At 34.1% G+C, this 17,054-nt stretch overlaps 1 protein-coding gene across 1 annotated transcript; it reads left to right on the top strand.

Annotated features, from left to right (window-relative positions):
- The first annotated feature begins 20 nt into the window (after nt 1–20).
- Nucleotides 21–16,573, top strand: LOC115416182 (putative deoxyribonuclease TATDN1). The gene is made up of 13 exons (XM_030129903.1): nt 21–259; nt 2,577–2,642; nt 2,718–2,767; nt 4,717–4,780; nt 5,604–5,747; nt 5,878–5,920; nt 8,563–8,648; nt 8,734–8,774; nt 9,441–9,517; nt 9,695; nt 14,661–14,730; nt 15,313–15,439; nt 16,442–16,573. Exons 1-13 carry the CDS (start codon nt 181–183, stop codon nt 16,542–16,544), a joined length of 951 nt encoding a protein of 316 aa, XP_029985763.1. The 5' UTR covers nt 21–180; the 3' UTR covers nt 16,545–16,573.
- Nucleotides 16,574–17,054: the final 481 nt, after the last annotated feature.

Raw genomic sequence — 17,054 nt, 5'->3', positions numbered from 1 at the left:
GCAAAAATAAATGCGGCTTATCGTCTTTATTAATTGACACTGGTGGTGACAACACTAGGGATTAGTTTAGTAAAGTTTCCTGTTTTTATATTGTCTTTAATAACCGGAGAAAACTCGGTAAAGGTGTCGTTTGTGTGACGTGCTGCTCGTCTACTGTCGGATTTACGGCAGCTGGTCGTTATGGGATTGACGAGAGCGGCATGTGTTTCTCTTTCTAGAAGCTCTGCTCTTTCAACTATGGCTCAACACAAGTTCATCGGTAAGAAGCGCGTGTTTCGTGGATAAATGCAACATTAAAAGTCAGTTAAAGACGCTGAGTGTCCCTGCGTGTAAACAGACCAGGCAAAGTGTTCAATTAGCATCGAAGCTAACAGGCTAAAATGACAACAGAGCAGACAGGAGTGGACATGCGCTTTTGGTCCACTTCAGATCATCTGTCTTTATCTGACTGGGTCTCCTTCTTCCTCTGCCTTCATGTCCTCCTTTACCACACCAGTAAATCTGCTCTTTGCCTCTTCATGGACCTTCTGCCAGTGTGTGCACTGTCCGTCCTCTGTCCATGTCCAACCATCTCCATCTGGATCCTGTCACTACTTCCTCTGATGTGTCCTTCTTAAAACAAACAAACAAACAAACAAAAAAAATCCATACGACAGAGGATAGATAGATAGATAGATAGATAGATAGATAGATAGATAGATAGATAGATAGATAGATAGATAGATAGATACTTTATTGATCCTTTGCAGGAAATTGTTTCGTTACTACAGCAGCAGTACAAGAAAAACACACTGACTCATCACGATGAACATCCCACAAACAACCAACAGTGGAACGAAGAAGTAAACAGAATAAAATATATATATATATATATATATATATATATATATATATATATATATACAGGGTGTCCCATAAGTCTCCATACATAGGAAAAATAAACGTTTCTTGACATAAACCATTTTTATTTATATAATATGCTCTATATGACTGCCATTTTGTCAGGAACACATTTCAATGCGTGTCAGCTGAAGAACTATAAAGAAGAAATATAAAGGAATACATGTTAGAACTGTATATGTATGGAACGTATTATGTTTCCTATGTATGGAGACTAATTGGACACTATATATATATATATATATATATATATATATATATATATATATATATATATATATATATATATATATATATATATGTATGTATGTATGTATGTATGTGTATATATATATATATATATATATATATATACACACACACACACACACATATACATATATATGTATATATATGTATATATGTGTGTGTGTGTACAATACAAGTAATGTAAATAATATAATGTTAGAATAAATGGTGATAAATCAGTTCAGAAGTGTTAAAACATGAAATGCAAATGTTGAAATGATAAGTCAAGGCATAATATTTGCACCTTTTTTTTGTAACATATTTGAGGTTTTTCAAGTTATTCACATTTTTGTGAAAGGATAGTTTGTAAATGTGAAAACTTTCATAATTTCATTGATTTTTTTTTTTGCATTTAGACAGAGAAAGCAGCAGAGCAGACAGAGATGACTGAACACATTAATGAGCTTCAACGACTGAGATGAAATGAAACAAAACACCTCAAAATACTCAGCTGATATATTTTATTCCTTTAGACAAGTTCGAGTTTTTCTTTTCCATTTGGTCTCACTTTAGTCTGTATTTACAAAGTTAAAGGAGTAAAAATGAATTATGAAGAGTTGAATTAATACAAAATAACTTTAACATTAGGGGTGTTAGAAAGTATTGATTCTGCAATATATCACAATATATCATGATACTGTTAAAAAGGCCATTTTTTGTTTGTTTCGTTTTTTGTAATGATTATTTCATTGAAGAATTGAATTACAGCAGAAATCTGCTCAAATACGAAATAAATTTTTATTTGATCAGATCAGTTCCTGTGTTCAAACTGAAATTCTGTTTTACAGACATTACAGTTTCAGATCCTGTTCAAATGTTCAGATTCTATCAGTTCAGAACTAACATCAGAACAGGATTTGAGTTCAATCCAAACAAAGGAACGAACATTATTGAATAAAAGAGTGATAAATAATAATAAATAAAATTTAAACAAAAAAAACCTAAAATGAACCTCCACAATATCTGCATTTGAATAAATACCGAAAAATAAATATCGATACTATACTTTTTAATATCGATACAGTATTGTGAAATGAAATATTGCGATATATTGCAGAACCAATATTTTCTTATACCCCTACCTTTTTAACAGTATCATGATATATCATGATATACCGTATTGTGATCCTAGTATTGTGATTTGTATCGTATCACCAGATTCTTGCCGATACACAGCCTTATTGAACTTGTCTGAAAAGATGATTTTATCTTAACGTAAAGAGTTAAAAACCTGCTTTGCTCTGAGTGAAACTGGTTCATCATAAAATAAATCTGGTCTTGTGCTGATGTTTTGTTGTGACCTCAGTCCTAAAGTCTCATACTGTTGAATGCATTGAATGTGTTTGTGTGACTCATTCTGCGTTTGTGTTGAATTTGTGCGTGTGCAGATATCGGTGTGAACCTGACGGACCCCATGTTCAGAGGCTGTTACAGAGGAAAGCAGAAACATGACGGTGGGTGAGCGTCCGCGGTCACGGTGACTCTTCACACATGTTGGACTGAAACCCGCTGTGCTTTTTCTCCGACAGACGATTTCGATCAGATCATCGACCGAGCCGTCAAAGTGGGAGTGGAAAAGGTAAAGTAATCTGTACTGAACTGATGCAGAAATATGAATGAACAGGTTTATGATCTGTGTGGGTTTCACAGCGATTATTATTCATCCGATCAAAAATGACAAAACTCAAAGATCAGATCAGTTTAAAAATGGTACAAATCAACTTTAACTCTTTAAGTGCCAGACAGTTAAGGGGCTAATAAGCCTTAAAAGTGCCACAGAATTTGGCCGTTTTTCAGTATTTCGCGTCGTTTTTATAATATTTGAAGAATCCTGCAGGAAACCGCTCGGTAACATCCGACCGATTGCTGATTAGATTCAAAACGCACCGGACGCAGCCGATTCATTATTGATCGTAATTTGCATAATTTATAATAATAATAATAATAATAATAATAATCATCATCATCATCATCTTTATTTATATAGCACTTTTCATACATTAAAAACTGTAGCACAAAGTGCTTTACATATCAGTTTATAAAATCAGTACCGCCCCCCACCCACACCCACCCGCACACACACACACACACACACACACACACACACACACATATACATGCAAACCCACAAGCTCACACATACTTCAGAAGACTGACTGAGCACGGGTAGACCAGAACAAAAATGTACAAGTAAAAGTAAAACATCAGTTTAGGAGGCGCTGTCTCGGAGCCATCCGCACCAGGAGGCAGCCGCCGACCCCGGCGACCAGGCACCAGCAACACAGCCCCGCATCCCAACTAGTGGGAAAGGGCCAACTGGGACCCCCACCCACCAGAAAGGAGCGGACCCCAGTGAGAGAAGGCGCCACAGCCCCCAGAGTCCACAGCCGCCCCCCGGCATGGAGGGCTCCCTCTGATGAAACACCGGAGAATAAGAAACATTAAAAAGATATAAAAATATTATTCGGTCGCGTGACCTCAAATTCCCGTCTGCTTGGTCTCAAAAGGGGGACACAGAAAGAACGTCATCGAAATGTGAGAAAGAAATGGGGGTGGATGGTTTGTTTGTACACAAATGTGGCGTGTTCTCCAAAGCCGATTTAATCGGCCCATGGCACTGAAAGTGTTAATCCTCCAGTATCTGGGTGAGCATATTATGCACACTTTGCACCTCATGTTCTAAAAGGTCATATTATAATTATTATTAGTAGTAGTATTGTTATTATTATTTTAACCTGTATTTAACCAGGAAAAATGACTTGTTCATATTAACCTTGTGGGTGAACATATTAAACACACTTTCCACTTCCTGTTTTTAAAGGTCAGATTATTTTACAGTTTGTTTTTGGTCTGAATTCAACAGTTGTTCATTTGTGTCTGATTGTTTAAATTCTGACTCATCCACTAAATCCATCCCATCATAAACAGTGTTAAATTCCTACACTAACATCCTTCTATCAAAAAATACACACTGACACATTTAACATTTGAACCAAAAATAATAATGATATGAACCAGTGTTGGAGTTAATCACTGACAGATGTGGAACTAAGAAACAAATAAATAATAGAATTTATATGTAGTAAAATTTAAAAAAAAAAAAAAAGTGTTTTGTTGTTTGTATTAAAATATGGTTTGTTTCCATTACAAACATGTCATTTAAAGGGTTAAAATATGTCAGTTATTGAGTATTTTGTGTTTTTGTTTATGGCTCAAGTTGATGAAATAGAAAAAAATTGTAAAAAGTTCCAAACAGACTGTATGAAAAACCTTTTCCTCCAGCGTTAGGAAGGGACTGTATGATACTGGAGGGTTAAAGCGAAAACAGAATCAACTACCACAGAATATTCACACAACCTGTCTGAACCTTAAAGCTCATGCATCAGTTTGGACAGTTTAGTCCATCTGGGTCATGGGTAATTTTATGTGTTTAAATAAAATACAGTAAAAATAAAAATCCAATGTTCATTCATTTATTAAACATTAAAGGCAGAGTTTGAATTCTTGTTTATGTTTTTTTTGTTACAGTTTATTATCACAGGAGGAAATCTGGAGGAGAGTAAAGAGGCCCTGAAGCTGAGCCAGAACAGAGGTAAGAGGAGGAGGAGGAGGAGGAGGAGGAGAAGAGGAGGAGGAGTAAAAGGAAGAGGAGTAAAAGGAGGAGGAGGAGGAGTAAAAGGAAGAGGAGGCGGAGGAAGAGGAGGAGGAGGAGAGGAGGAGGAGTAAAGGAAGAGGAGAAGGAGTGAAAGGAGGAGGAGGAGGAGTAAAAGGAAGAGGAGGCCGAGGAAGAGGAGGAGAGGAGGAGGAGGAAGAGGAGGAGGAAGAGAAAGAAGAAGAGGAGAGGAGTAAAAGGAGGAGGAGAAGGAGGAAGAGGAGAAAGAGGAGGAGTAAAAGGAGGAGGAGAAGGAGGAGGAGGAAGAGGAGGAGGAGAAAGAGGAAGAGGAGGAAGAAGAGGAGGAGGAGGAGTAAAAGGAGGAGGAAGAGGAGGAGGAGAGAGAGAGAGAGAGAGGAAGAGGAGGAGGAACAGTAGTAGCAGCAGTTGTTGCTGCAGATGGTGTATATGTGTATGTGAATATAAGGGATGGAACAGTTCAGTACACACACATACATGTACATATATGTGTAGTTGTAGATATGTATTTATGTGTATACGTATATATGTATGTGTATGTGTGTGTAGATATACATATCTATCTATCTATCTCTATCTATCTATCTATCTATCTATCTATCTACACATACATACATACATAGAGTATAGAGTACACACATATGTGTACTCTAGTGGTCTGCTGGGTGGACTGGACTGGACGGGTGTCCAGTGGTGGGTCCAGGTCTCCAGTGGTTGTGTGGGTCCAGGTCTCCAGTGGTTGTGTGGGTCCAGGTCTCCAGTGGTTGTGTGGGTTGTGTTCCAGGTCCGTTCTTCTGCACCGTGGGCGTCCATCCCACTCGCTGCTGTGACTTCCAAAGGGGCGGAGACACAGAGTATCTGAGTGAACTGAAGGAGGTGGTGACAGGAGGAGGAGGGAAGGTGGTGGCCATAGGAGAGTGTGGACTGGGTGAGTGGACTGGGGGAGTGGTCCCACTGGAGGGGGAGTGGTCTGACTGTAGGGGGTGTGGTCCGACTGTAGGGGTGTGGCCTGAGGGTGTGGTCTGACTCTACTTACAGGTGGTTTTTCTCTGTCTCAGATTTCGATCGGTTGGAGTTTTGTCCAAAAGAAACTCAACTCAAGTAAGAAAAACAAAAACACTAAACCTGCGACATTTTCACCTTCTGTTTATATTCAGACAAAAATCCAATTAAATAAAGATGAAACTAAAGGACAGAAGCAGCAAGGACATGAATCTGACCTGACCTGACCTGACCTGACCTGACCTGACCATACCTGACCTGACCTGACCTGACCTGACCTGACCTGACCTGACCTGACCTTACCTGACCTTACCTGACCTTACCTGACCTGACCTGACCTGACCTGACCTGACCATACCTGACCTGACCTGACCTGACCTGACCATACCTGACCTGACCTGACCATACCTGACCTTACCTGACCTTACCTGACCTGACCTGACCTGACCTGACCTTACCTGACCTTACCTGACCTGACCTGACCATACCTGACCTGACCTGACCATACCTGACCTTACCTGACCTGACCTGACCATACCTGACCTGACCTGACCATACCTGACCTTACCTGACCTGACCTGACCTGACCTGACCTGACCTGACCTGACCTGACCATACCTGACCATACCTGACCTGACCTGACCTTACCTGACCTGACCTGACCTGACCTGACCTGACCATACCTGACCTTACCTGACCTGACCTGACCTGACCTTACCTGACCTTACCTGACCTTACCTGACCTGACCTGACCTGACCTTACCTGACCTGACCTGACCTGACCTGACCTGACCTGACCTGACCATACCTGACCTGACCTGACCTGACCATACCTGACCTGACCTGACCATACCTGACCTTACCTGACCTTACCTGACCTGACCTGACCTGACCTGACCTGACCTTACCTGACCTTACCTGACCTGACCATACCTGACCTGACCTGACCATACCTGACCTGACCTGACCTGACCTGACCATACCTGACCTGACCTGACCTTACCTGACCTTACCTTACCTGACCTGACCTGACCTGACCATACCTGACCTGACCTGACCTGACCTTACCTGACCTGACCTGACCTGACCTGACCTGACCTGACCTGACCATACCTGACCTGACCTGACCTGACCATACCTGACCTTACCTGACCTGACCTGACCTGACCTGACCATACCTGACCTGACCTGACCTTACCTGACCTGACCTGACCTGACCTTACCTGACCTGACCTGACCTGACCTGACCATACCTGACCTGACCTGACCTGACCATACCTGACCTTACCTGACCTGACCTGACCTGACCATACCTGACCTGACCTGACCTTACCTGACCTGACCTGACCTGACCTGACCTGACCATACCTGACCATACCTGACCTGACCTGACCTTACCTGACCTTACCTGACCTGACCTGACCTGACCATACCTGACCTGACCTGACCTGACCTGACCTGACCTGACCTGACCATACCTGACCTTACCTGACCTGACCTGACCTGACCTGACCTGACCTTACCTGACCTTACCTGACCTGACCTGACCATACCTGACCTTACCTGACCTTACCTGACCTGACCTGACCTGACCTGACCATACCTGACCTGACCTGACCTGACCTGACCTGACCTGACCTGACCTGACCTTACCTGACCTGACCTGACCTGACCATACCTGACCTGACCTGACCTGACCTGACCTGACCTGACCATACCTGACCTGACCTGACCTTACCTGACCTTACCTGACCTGACCTGACCTGACCATACCTGACCTGACCTGACCTTACCTGACCTTACCTGACCTGACCTGACCTGACCATACCTGACCATACCTGACCATACCTTACCTGACCTGACCTGACCTGACCTGACCTTACCTGACCTGACCATACCTGACCATACCTGACCTGACCTGACCTGACCATACCTGACCATACCTGACCTGACCTGACCTGACCTGACCATACCTGACCTGACCTGACCTGACCATACCTGACCATACCTGACCATACCTGACCATACCTGACCTGACCTGACCATACCTGACCATACCTGACCTGACCTGACCTGACCTGACCATACCTGACCATACCTGACCTGACCTGACCATACCTGACCTGACCTTACCTGACCTGACCTGACCTTACCTGACCTGACCTGACCTGACCTGACCATACCTGACCTGACCTGACCATACCTGACCTGACCTGACCTGACCATACCTGACCATACCTGACCTGACCTGACCATACCTGACCATACCTGACCTGACCTGACCATACCTGACCATACCTGACCATACCTGACCTGACCTGACCTGACCTGACCATACCTGACCATACCTGACCTGACCTGACCATACCTGACCATACCTGACCTGACCTGACCTGACCTGACCATACCTGACCATACCTGACCTGACCTGACCATACCTGACCATACCTGACCTGACCTGACCATACCTGACCATACCTGACCTGACCTGACCTGACCTGACCATACCTGACCATACCTGACCTGACCTGACCATACCTGACCTGACCTTACCTGACCTTACCTGACCTGACCTGACCTGACCTGACCATACCTGACCTGACCTGACCATACCTGACCTGACCTGACCTGACCTGACCTGACCTGACCATACCTGACCATACCTGACCTGACCTGACCATACCTGACCTGACCTGACCTGACCTGACCTGACCTGACCTGACCTGATCTTTTTCTCTCAGATACTTTGAGAAACAGTTCGATCTGGCGGAGCAGACTCAACTTCCCATGTTCCTCCACTGCAGGAACGCCCACCAGGAGTTCTATGGTGGGTGTGCCCGTCTGGCCCCTGCTGTGACATCATCAGTGATGCGTCTGTCGGTCTCATATTTCATCTGCTCTTTTATCCACAGACGTCATGAAGAGGAACCGAGACCGCTGTGTCGGAGGAGTGGTCAGTGGGATCCATGGACTCCTCTGCTTACACTTTTAGTGTTTGGGTCATTTTTGTTGATTTTATTTATTGTTTGGGTCTTTCTTTACTTGCGTTTCTAATTTTATTAATTATTTTATTTCGTTTCTTGTAATTTTGTTCATTTTTACTGATTTCTTTCATTATTTTGTTCATTTTTGTTGATTTTCTTTATTGTTCTGTTCTTTTTGGCTGATTTGGGTTTAAATTTTTTGGATTATTTTGTTTATTTTCTTGTTATTTTTTAATTTATTTATTTTCTTTATTGTGTTCAATTTTTGCTCATTGTGTTCCTAATTTTATTAATTATTTTGTTTAGTTTCTTGTTTTGTTCATTTTTTCTGATTTTCTTTATTTTTATTGATTTTCTTTTTTATTCTGTTCATTTTTTGGCTGATTTTGGTTTTATTTTTATGGATTCTTTTGTTTATTTTCCTTGTTTTTTGGTTCCTTTTTACTGGTTCTTTCCTTGTTTTGTTCATTTGTTTCATTTGGAGAGACTTCAGGATAAGACAAGACAAAGATGGGAAAATATCGTAAATCTAATGTTCCTGTGGGTGGTTCAGTGGAGTCTGACTCTGTCCCGACGTCCTTGAACTCATCGTGTCCCACCCCAGACCCTCATCTTCCTCCTGTGTTTCCTTCGAGGTTCACTCGTTTGATGGGAAAGCGGAGGACGCCGCCGCCCTCATCGACCTGGACCTTTACATCGGAATCAACGGATGGTGAGTCAGCGTTCAGCCCACGTCAGCCTGGGGTTTGACTTCCATTACCGACACAGTTTTCACTCCTGTTTCAGTTTTCAGTTCATGTAATAATTACATCAAGCCTTCGTTGTCGACTTTATTCTCGATGCGTCCTTTAGTCGTTAGTTCTGGAAAACGTCTGAAAACTGTGAAAAGTGTTGAAGATGTTTGGAAATATCAGGTCATGTTCAAGATGTGTTTCAGATTGACGATACAATATATAGACAAAAATAAACAAAATAATGAAAGGAATCAGTAAAAATTAACACAACAAGAAAATCAACAAAATACTCAATCAAATTAAAACCAAAGTGAGCAAAAACAAAACCAAACTGAATGATAAAGAAAATCAACAAAAATAATACAAATAAACAAAATAATTAGTCAAATTAAAACCAAACTGAGCAAAACCATTAACTGAACAATAAAGAAAATCAACAAAATAATAAAAATAAACAGAATAATTCATCAAAATAAAACCAAAGTGAACAAAAAACAAACTGAATAATAAAGAAAATCAACAAAATAATGAAAATCAACAAAATAATTAGTCAAATTAAAACCAAAATAAGCTAAAAAAAACCCTGAATAATAAAGAAAATCAACAAAATAATGAAAATAAACAAAATAATTAGTCAAATTAAAACCAAAATAGGCTAAAAAAACAACTGAATAATAAAGAAAATCAACAAAATAATAAAAATAAACAAAATAATTAGTCAAATTAAAACCAAACTGAGCAAAACCATTAACTGAACAATAAAGAAAATCAACAAAATAATAAAAATAAACAGAATAATTCATCAAAATAAAACCAAAGTGAACAAAAAACAAACTGAATAATAAAGAAAATCAACAAAATAATGAAAATAAACAAAATAATTAGTCAAATTAAAACCAAAATAAGCTAAAAAAAAAAAAAAAAAAAACCTGAATAATAAAGAAAATCAACAAAATAATGAAAATAAACAAAATAATTAGTCAAATTAAAACCAAAATAGGCTAAAAAAAACAACTGAATAATAAAGAAAATCAACAAAATAATAAAAATAAACAAAATAATTAGTCAAATTAAAACCAAAATAAGCTAAAAAAAAAAAAAAAAAAAACCCTGAATAATAAAGAAAATCAACAAAATAATGAAAATAAACAAAATAATTAGTCAAATTAAAACCAAAATAGGCTAAAAAAAACAACTGAATAATAAAGAAAATCAACAAAATAATGAAAATAAACAAAATAATTAGTCAAATTAAAACCAAAATAGGCTAAAAAAACAACTGAATAATAAAGAAAATCAACAAAAAAAAAAATAAACAAAAAAATTAGTCAAATTAAAACCAAAATAAGCTAAAAAAAAAAAAAAAAAAACCCTGAATAATAAAGAAAATCAACAAAATAATAAAAATAAACAAAATAATTAGTCAAATTAAAACCAAAATAAGCTAAAAAAAAAAACCCTGAATAATAAAGAAAATCAACAAAATAATGAAAATAAACAAAATAATTAGTCAAATTAAAACCAAAATAGGCTAAAAAAAACAACTGAATAATAAAGAAAATCAACAAAATAATAAAAATAAACAAAATAATTAGTCAAATTAAAACCAAACTGAGCAAAACCATTAACTGAACAATAAAGAAAATCAACAAAATAATAAAAATAAACAGAATAATTCATCAAAATAAAACCAAAGTGAACAAAAAAACAAACTGAATAATAAAGAAAATCAACAAAATAATGAAAATAAACAAAATAATTAGTCAAATTAAAACCAAAATAAGCTAAAAAAAAAAAAAAAAAAAAACCTGAATAATAAAGAAAATCAACAAAATAATGAAAATAAACAAAATAATTAGTCAAATTAAAACCAAAATAGGCTAAAAAAACAACTGAATAATAAAGAAAATCAACAAAATAATAAAAATAAACAAAATAATTAGTCAAATTAAAACCAAAATAAGCTAAAAAAAAAAAAAAAAAAAACCCTGAATAATAAAGAAAATCAACAAAATAATGAAAATAAACAAAATAATTAGTCAAATTAAAACCAAAATAGGCTAAAAAAACAACTGAATAATAAAGAAAATCAACAAAATAATGAAAATAAACAAAATAATTAGTCAAATTAAAACCAAAATAAGCTAAAAAAAAAAAAAAAAAAAACCCTGAATAATAAAGGAAAATCAACAAAATAATAAAAATAAACAAAATAATTAGTCAAATTAAAACCAAAATAAGCTAAAAAAAAAAACCCTGAATAATAAAGAAAATCAACAAAATAATGAAAATAAACAAAATAATTAGTCAAATTAAAACCAAAATAGGCTAAAAAAAACAACTGAATAATAAAGAAAATCAACAAAATAATAAAAATAAACAAAATAATTAGTCAAATTAAAACCAAACTGAGCAAAACCATTAACTGAACAATAAAGAAAATCAACAAAATAATAAAAATAAACAGAATAATTCATCAAAATAAAACCAAAGTGAACAAAAAAACAAACTGAATAATAAAGAAAATCAACAAAATAATGAAAATAAACAAAATAATTAGTCAAATTAAAACCAAAATAAGCTAAAAAAAAAAAAAACCTGAATAATAAAGAAAATCAACAAAATAATGAAAATAAACAAAATAATTAGTCAAATTAAAACCAAAATAGGCTAAAAAAACAACTGAATAATAAAGAAAATCAACAAATAATAAAAATAAACAAAATAATTAGTCAAATTAAAACCAAACTGAGCAAAACCATTAACTGAACACTAAAGAAAATCAACAAAATAATAAAATAAACAGAATAATTCATCAAAATAAAACCAAAGTGAACAAAAAACAAACTGAATAATAAAGAAAATCAACAAAATAATGAAAATAAACAAAATAATTAGTCAAATTAAAACCAAAATAGGCTAAAAAAAAAAAAAAACCTGAATAATAAAGAAAATCAACAAAAAAATGAAAATAAACAAAATAATTAGTCAAATTAAAACCAAAATAAGCTAAAAAAAAAAAAAAAAAACCTGAATAATAAAGAAAATCAACAAAATAATGAAAATAAACAAAATAATTAGTCAAATTAAAACCAAAATAGGCTAAAAAAAAAACAACTGAATAATAAAGAAAATCAACAAAATAATAAAAATAAACACAATAATTAGTCAAATTAAAACCAAAATAAGCTAAAAAAAAAAAACCCTGAATAATAAAGAAATCAACAAAATAATGAAAATAAACAAAATAATTAGTCAAATTAAAACCAAAATAGGCTAAAAAAACAACTGAATAATAAAGAAAATCAACAAAATAATAAAAATAAACAAAATAATTAGTCAAATTAAAACCAAACTGAGCAAAACCATTAACTGAACAATAAAGAAAATCAACAAAATAATAAAAATAAACAGAATAATTCATCAAAATAAAACCAAAGTGAACAAAAAAACAAACTGAATAATAAAGAAAATCAACAAAATAATGAAAATAAACAAAATAGTTAGTCAAATTAAAACCAAAATAAGCTAAAAAAAAAAAAAAAAAAACCTGAATAAAGAAAATCAACAAAATAATGAAAATAAACAAAATAATTAGTCAAATTAAAACCAAAATAGGCTAAAAAAACAACTGAATAATAAAGAAAATCAACAAAATAATAAAAATAAATAAAATAATTAGTCAAATTAAAACCAAACTGAGCAAAACCATTAACTGAACAATAAAGAAAATCAACAAAATAATAAAAATAAACAGAATAATTCCTCAAAATAAAACCAAAGTGAACAAAAAACAAACTGAATAATAAAGAAAATCAACAAAATAATGAAAATAAACAAAATAATTAGTCAAATTAAAACCAAAATAAGCTAAAAACAAAAACAAAAACTGAATAATAAGAAAATCAACAAAATAATGAAAATAAACAAAATAATTAGTCAAATTAAACCAAAATAGGCTAAAAAAAAACAACTGAATAATAAAGAAAATCAACAAAATAATAAAAATAAACACAATAATTAGTCAAATTAAAACCAAAATAAGCTAAAAAAAAAAAAACCCTGAATAATAAAAAAAATCAACAAAATAATGAAAATAAACAAAATAATTAGTCAAATTAAAACCAAAATAGGCTAAAAAAACAACTGAATAATAAAGAAAATCAACAAAATAATAAAAATAAACAAAATAATTAGTCAAATTAAAACCAAACTGAGCAAAACCATTAACTGAACAATAAAGAAAATCAACAAAATAATAAAAATAAACAGAATAATTCATCAAAATAAACCAAAGTGAACAAAAAACAAACTGAATAATAAAGAAAATCAACAAAATAATGAAAATAAACAAAATAGTTAGTCAAATTAAAACCAAAATAAGCTAAAAAAAAAAAAAAAAAAAACCTGAATAAAGAAAATCAACAAAATAATGAAAATAAACAAAATAATTAGTCAATTAAAACCAAAATAGGCTAAAAAAAACAACTGAATAATAAAGAAAATCAACAAAATAATAAAAATAAATAAAATAATTAGTCAAATTAAAACCAAACTGAGCAAAACCATTAACTGAACAATAAAGAAAATCAACAAAATAATAAAAATAAACAGAATAATTCATCAAAATAAAACCAAAGTGAACAAAAAACAAACTGAATAATAAAGAAAATCAACAAAATAATGAAAATAAACAAAATAATTAGTCAAATTAAAACCAAAATAAGCTAAAAACAAAAACAAAAACTGAATAATAAAGAAAATCAACAAAATAATGAAAATAAACAAAATAATTAGTCAAATTAAAACCAAAATAAGCTAAAAAAACAAAACAAAAACTGAATAATAAAGAAAATCAACAAAATAATGAAAATAAACAAAATAATTAGTCAAATTAAAACCAAAATAGGCTAAAAAAACAACTGAATAATAAAGAAAATCAACAAAATAATAAAATAAACAAATAATTAGTCAAATTAAAACCAAAATTAGCAAAACATGAACTGAATAATAAAGAAAGTCAATAAAAATCAACAAAATAATGAAATAATAATAATAATAATAATAATAATAATAAATGTCGTATGTTAAAGTCTGTTTTTGGCTTTTTTTTCTGTTCAGTCCCTGAAAACCGAAGCCAACATCGAAGTGATGAAGTCCATTCCCACCGACAGACTCATGATTGAAACAGGTTTGTCTACACTAGAATAAGAACTGATGAATCCAAACTGATGGGATATTATGGGATGTTTTATTTAGGACAGACTGTGTGTAAAGGTGTGACTGTTGGATGTAAACTGAACCTCTGGACAGTTTCTAAACCTCATATATTCAGATTCAGGAGGTGGAACCGTCTGATGGGATGTGTTTGACCTCCTTTACCTTAAACTCACTTCACTGAACATCTTCTCTTTAAACTAGAAGACACATTGAGTCACAACACTTATTTACCATTTCATTTATTAACCCTCGGTGTTCAGTCCAGAGGACACGAACCAATGTGTCATACAGTTGGTTTTTAACTTTTTTTAATACATTTTTTAAAATATAATATTGAGTAAATATTGAATAAATATTGAATTGTTATCACAGATTATTGGATGACTTATTGCACATAATTTGACATCTGTAGGATTATCGCAGATGGATTTGAGGATCATGTTGTGTTTCCTTTAGTTCGTTGTTTTCTTGTGTTTAATTGTCTGATGTCGGTTTTTTTTCGGATGTCCTTGAACATCTCATTCCTCTCTCTCTCCTCTGTTATCGGTGTCAGACGCCCCCTGGTGTGGAGTGAAGAACACTCATGCAGGATCCAAATACGTCAAAACTACATTTCCCACAAAGAAGAAGTGGGAGGCGGGACATTGTCTGAAGGACAGGAACGAACCCTGTCACATCATGTGAGTGAAGGTCACATGACCAGAGAGGGTCGGCCAATCAGAGTGAAGCGTCATATGGAAAGAATTCATACAGAAAAATAATCCAAACCAAAAGGATAAGGAAATACAACAAAAGTATGAAAATGTATTATATTATTTGATTATATATAATATTTATCATTATTATAAATTAATTAATATATATTATAGGATTATAAATTAATCATATATTGTATGAATATTATATTATACGATTATAAATAATGTATTATAATGTGTATTATATACAATATATCCTTAATTATTTTAAATTTGATAACATTGTAGAATGTATTCATATATAGTGTATTAATATACAATGTATTATAATGTGTAACATATAATTATGAATAATGAACTCTAATATACAGTGTATATCATGTATATAGACGTGAACCGAGTTTAGTTTTGGAATGTGTCATATTTATAAGTATTTTGTGTCCAATAGATAAATAAGGAAGTGTATTGCATTCACACAAATAAATAAAATTTGGCTCTGTTTTTCCGAATTAACGAAATAATTATGTCATAATTACAAGAAAAACTAAGTTTAAAAAAAATTGGGCTCTGTTTTTCTGAATTAACAAGATAATTATCTCATAAAAACAGAGCTGAACTTTTATTTTTTCAGAAAACAGTACAAAATAAATTTTTTTTTTAAATTAGCTTTGTTTTTCCGAATTAACGAGATACTGTTTTCTGAAAAAAATAAAAAATTCAGCTCTGGTTTTTTTTTTTCTGTTTTTTAGGTATTATCTCATTAATTCAGAAAAACAGAGCTGAATTAAATTTTTTCGTGTGAATGCGATATGCTTCCGTAGATAAAGTTGGGGTAATATGTGATGTTTTTGTTTTTCTTTGCTGTTTTTGGTTTTAAATTCAAAACAAACAAACTCAACACTTTCATTCACAATGTTTGTGATGATGTTTGACGTCGTGTGTCTTGTGTGGTTTTTTTTTTGTTTTTTTTTTCCCGTCTTTCAGACAGGTGTTGGAGGTGATGGCGGCGGCGAGGGGTGAAGACCCTCTGGAGCTGTCCAAGGCCATCTACGACAACACCTGCAAAGTGTTCTTCAGCTCCAGATGAGGACCAACAGAAAAACCATCAGCAGCTCACCCACCTGTCCTGACTTTAATTTAACCCCTTCAGTCCAGGGTTCAGTCCAGGGTTCCTCTGTTCTCCTGACACTGACACCTAGTGGACAGACATGGAAATGCATTTTTTTTTTAAATTTATAACCAAGATGGCCGACAGGAAGTCCTAAATGCTGTCCATCCCATGAATCTGTCCTCACTCCTTCTGCATCAGGAAAAACCCCTGAAGGAAGAAGAAATATAGAAACATCTAAGGATGAATCTGACTGGACAAAATGACACAGATGTATTTAGTATTGAATAAATGTCCAGTTAATCCCATTTGGACTAAATGTGACTCCATACGTCAGCTTGTGTATTAACTGTACTGTTGTGGATAAACCTGGTCTGAACCAACAGGTTTGAATGGAAAGAAATGGATAAATGGGATTAGAAGGGTTTTTTTTGCATATTATCTCCATAAAGTCAGTAACAAATAGTATTGGAATATGTTAAAATGTGA

The sequence above is a fragment of the Sphaeramia orbicularis genome, unplaced genomic scaffold, assembly GCF_902148855.1.
Source record: "Sphaeramia orbicularis unplaced genomic scaffold, fSphaOr1.1, whole genome shotgun sequence".
Taxonomy (NCBI): Eukaryota; Metazoa; Chordata; class Actinopteri; order Kurtiformes; family Apogonidae; genus Sphaeramia; species Sphaeramia orbicularis.
The sequence above is the reverse complement of the archived record's forward strand: the minus strand, read 5'-3'. Positions and strand labels throughout refer to the sequence as shown.

What these genes read in the sequence shown, in the direction of transcription:
- LOC115416182 (XM_030129903.1), top strand. Translation starts at nt 181, where the DNA reads ATGGGATTGACGAGAGCGGCATGTGTTTCTCTTTCTAGAAGCTCTGCT. An exon ending in AGGAAAGCAGAAACATGACG is followed by an intron (nt 2,643 to 2,717) that starts GTGGGTGAGCGT and finishes TTTCTCCGACAG; the next exon opens with ACGATTTCGATCAGATCATC. An exon ending in TCAAAGTGGGAGTGGAAAAG is followed by an intron (nt 2,768 to 4,716) that starts GTAAAGTAATCT and finishes TTTTTGTTACAG; the next exon opens with TTTATTATCACAGGAGGAAA.